The sequence below is a fragment of the Tupaia chinensis genome, unplaced genomic scaffold, assembly GCF_000334495.1.
Source record: "Tupaia chinensis unplaced genomic scaffold, TupChi_1.0 Scaffold149964_2, whole genome shotgun sequence".
NCBI lineage: Eukaryota > Metazoa > Chordata > Mammalia > Scandentia > Tupaiidae > Tupaia > Tupaia belangeri.
Genome location: NW_006209806.1, coordinates 303,553 through 307,627, shown reverse-complemented (window position 1 = coordinate 307,627; position 4,075 = coordinate 303,553). Strand labels below are relative to the sequence as shown.

The 4,075-nt window shown below is 67.9% G+C and overlaps 1 protein-coding gene across 1 annotated transcript in view; it reads right to left on the bottom strand.

The window, feature by feature from the left end:
* The window catches only part of DOT1L (DOT1 like histone lysine methyltransferase), a gene marked incomplete at its 5' end in the record, with an annotated part of 54,525 nt that extends 51,332 nt beyond the window's left edge, over nucleotides 1–3,193 (bottom strand). The window contains 2 exon segments of the mRNA XM_014585537.2: nucleotides 1,359–1,433; nucleotides 3,150–3,193. Coding sequence (XP_014441023.2) covers nucleotides 1,359–1,433; nucleotides 3,150–3,193 — 119 coding nt within the window.
* Between the last annotated feature and the right edge of the window lie 882 nt (nucleotides 3,194–4,075).

Genomic DNA, 4,075 nt, shown 5'->3' with positions numbered 1-4,075 from the left:
CAGGGCTGCCTCTCCTCCGAGCAGGCCCTCGGGACTCTCGCCCACTCACAACACTGGCCCGCCCAAGAAGATGGGCTCCTGGGGGGTGGCACGACCCCGGAGCTGGGCCTGGAGGCCACGCCCAGCACACGCCTGGCCAGGCACGCTGGCACCAGGCGGCTCGGGCAGGCCTCTGAGACCCTGCCCTAGTCCTGCTCTAGGGTACGTTGGCACCCCGGAGGGACAGGCGCAGGGAAGGGGGATCTCCAAGCCTCTGGTCCAGGACGTGGCCTTGTGCTGGCTCCAACCCTTTCTAAGCCCACACACGGGCCGGGGCCAGGAAGGAAAGGACAGACAGCATGGGCACAGGCCTCGTCAGAGCGCGCCCACGGGCCCCCGGGTCACACAGGAAGACGCGGTCGGTGCCAGCAGAGCCCAAGGAAGGCTCAACGTGTGCTCGTGTCTGTCCCTGCCAGGCCCCACCCCTTGGGCTTCCTGGGCGGTAGGCGGTGGGCGTCTGGCTCTGTGCTGACCGCGAGGACCGCATCGGGACGGTGGGATCAGAAACCCTGGGGCCGACGGGCCGGCTCCGGGCTGCAGCGCAGGGCTGTGGGAGTGGCGTCCAGCCCCACCTGGTGCTGGCTGTCCCTGCTGTCTCCCCGGCCAGACGAGCCCGCCAGTGTGGTGGGCACCCCTGCTCTGCAGCACACCTGCAGACACGGGCAGGGGACCAGGCTGGGGTCCAGGACAGCGGGCAGCCCCGAAAGATGTCCCCTTAGAGCTACGGCCTCCAGGCCCCAGTGCTGCAGGCCAGGGGGACAGTCTGACCCTCACCAGGACCAGACCATGGAGTGGGGAGGGCCTGAGACCAGGGAACAGATGGGATTTCTGACACCAGACACGCAGGCCGAGGGCGGAGGAGTCCCCCTGCACCTCCCGCTGGGGCTGGGGCGGCGGGCCTGGGCGCATTGGGCCTGGACAGGGAAGCTGCAGGCTGCCCCGGGCCCACGGCCCGCTCCCATGCAGGATGGCTGGCCCTGGGGGGAGCTCAGGCCCCGCGCACAGCTGAGCCTGCGTGTGCTCCTCTGTCAGGGACGAGACAGAGACGGAGGCCGCACCTGGGGCCCCGCCTCGCTCCAGCCCAGGGTCTCCTGAGCCAGAGGAGGTGTCCAGAGGAGATAGCCGGACACAGCCAACACACAGACAGAGCCGGCCAGAGCGGCAGCCAGGACGCTCGTCATAGCACGCACTGCTTCCCGGCCAGCCTGCCGGCCACGGAGAGCACCGCCCACGGGAGGCGCTGCGGTCGGGCACTCTGGACCACCAAGGCCCGGGGCGGCCCTGGCTGAGGCGGCCGCGGCGTGGCCGGCACCGCTCACCTCTTGGTGTCGTAGTCGATCAGGACGTAGTTCTCCATGGCGAGTTTAAGATCCGGGATCTCCTCGCAGACCCACCTGGGGAGGAAAGCAGACGGGACATGTCTGGCTCTGCGTCCTGGGAGTGCGCACGGCCCGGCGGAGGCCACCGGCACGCAGGCCTGCTGGAAGCCACCGGGCGAGCCTGCACCCAGGACTCTGCCGCAGTGGCGCCGCCCGCACTGTGTCCTCCCCCGGCCCCTGCACAGGAGCCGCCAGGAGCGGGTGGGACACCCCATCACTGGGCTCCAGCTCTGGCCCCAGCTCCAGGTCCACGGGGGGAAGCCTCGGGAGCCACGGCCCCACGCAGGCGAGGAAGCTCACGGAGCAGCAGCGCCTCGGCCGGGAGGCACGGCGCTGGCTCTCAGGAGCAGAAGGAACTGCCGGCACGGGGTCAGGGACACCAGCGAGCTGAGCCAGAGCCGGAGGGGCTCAGAGGAAAGACCCGGGAAGCATCATTTAGGGATCAACGACCCCAACGGAGTCGTTGATCAACGGAGCTTCTTCACAAACACGCAAAGGTCAGAGGACACTGGGGGCCAGCAGGTGGCGTAGTGGTTACGTCACTGGCCGCCCACATGGCCGGCCGTGGTTCGAGTCCCTGACCCGGTGGCTTGAAACTCATGCGGTGCGTGTGCGAGCGTGCAAGATCCCAGGAGAAGAAGGGATGGCGTGGCCTTCCCCCTGGGGTGACTTCTCTCTTTCTGTCTTTGGTGAGTGCGTGCACCCTTTGCAAAAAGAATCTCTCCAAGGAAAAAGAGCTGGGGGCAGGTTTGGAGGCAGGAGCACGGGGCAGACCCCAGGAGCCGCCACCGCAGCCCCGGCATGCACTACTGCCTACGTGTCAGGACCGGGGGGCATCTTGGCCGCCAGGTCCCAGTCCGTCTGCGAGCCCCACGAGGTAACCAGGCTCCCGGAGTCACAGACTGTGAACACTGACGCGGGACGCTTGAGAAGCCGGTGCCTCATGGGGTCCCCCACCACGTGGACCCCAGGCCAGAGGTTGCTGGCGAGATCCGGCACGCTCACGAAGACCTACGCACACCCTGGCAGGGCGCTCACGCCTCACAGGGCAGCGCCAGGGCCATGACACCAGAGCCAAGACCCCAGGTCAGGTGTCAGGGACCAGCAGGTGGCAAGACGGCTGCGCTGCTGGACTCCCGCATGGTCGGCACAGCTCGTCCCAGCTCGTCCCAGCCCGGCTGGAGGCAGGCCGGGTGTGTGTGCGTGTGTACCCAAGGTCCCAGGAGGATGAGCAGGGACTGTGGTGTGGCCACCCCAGTCCCAGGAGGATGAGCAGGGACTGTGGTGTGCCCACCCCAGGGTGATTTCTCGCTTTTCCTCTCTTTCTCCAGCAAGCCCACCCCATACAGAGACCTCTCTAAAAAAGAAAGAGGGAGCCAGCAGGTGGCGTGGTGGTGGAGGGCGCTGGACTCCCACCCGGCCAATCACAGCTGAGTCCCAGGCCCGCGGCTTCCTTTCTCACTCCCCTCTCCCTCTCCCTCTCCCCTTCGCTCACTTCCTCTGTCCGCTCTAGTCAAGTTCAAACAAATCAATAAATAGCAACTTCTAAACAAGTAAAAGAACAGGCAGCCGCGACAGAGCAGCCCCGCGGCACCCGAGCACAGGCCGCAGCCTCGCAGGCTCGGGGCGGCCAGGAGTGTGTGGCCGCGGCCCGCTCCCGAGCAGAACACAGGCAGAAGCCGACGGACACCACCTCCCTCCCCGCGGGTGTGCCGGCTGGCAGGGACCCACCGGATGGTCTCGATGATCTCGTGAGCAGCATCGTGGTGCTTGTCCTAGAAGAGAAGGGACAGTCTCGGGCCGAGCCCCACGCGTGGCACTGCGGTCGGGGCTCAGGCAGCCCCTCTTCCTGGTGACCGCTGTCTTGGTCCCAGCTGACATGGCGCCCGCGAGGGGCCTCCCACCCACCCTGGGGAGAGGGCCGGCCTGGGCACTAGGCCACTAGGCCGCCCGCCGTCCGGAAGCAGGCCTGCCTGCAGCTGGGCTTCAGCACCGACAGGCAGGTAGGTCCCGGGCCTGGTGGCCAAGGAGCCGGACCCCACGACCGCTGGGCTTTCCAGACCTCGCCCGGCGTGTGCACCCCGATCCCAGCAGGACGGCACGTGGGGGAGCTTCTCACTGGGAAACTGTGCCAGGCTGGGGAGTCACGTGTGCTGTCACCAAGGAGGCGTGCATGGGGGGACGCTGCACATATACCTTCGCCCCGGCCTCAGGACACGCCATGGGCACAACACTGTGCCCTGCACAGCCCTGGGGATGAGACCCACACGCACGGTGACCAGAGGGAAGACCCCACCCCGGGACGCGAGATCCAGGAAGACGGCAGAGGCGCCGTACTGGACACGGTCTCGCGGGCCACGCAGTCCCCAGGCTGGTGCCCCTGCTCAGGCCCCACGTGTCTCTAGGCCCACGTGAGCACATGGCTTCCTGCCCACAGGGCACATGCGCCCGCCACTGCCAGGGCCCGATCCGGTCGTTGGGGACAGCGTGTTCAGGAAGAGGTCAAAGCTCAAATCCTGGCAGGGGCGCTGGGGACCGCCCTCGGGGTCCGAGTCAGTCCCTCACACGGGGACCCCGGGAGGGCCCACAGCCCGGCACTGACCCCGCCAGCTCTGAGCAGGGCAGCCCGGGCCAGGCTGCTACTAAAACACCCGAGG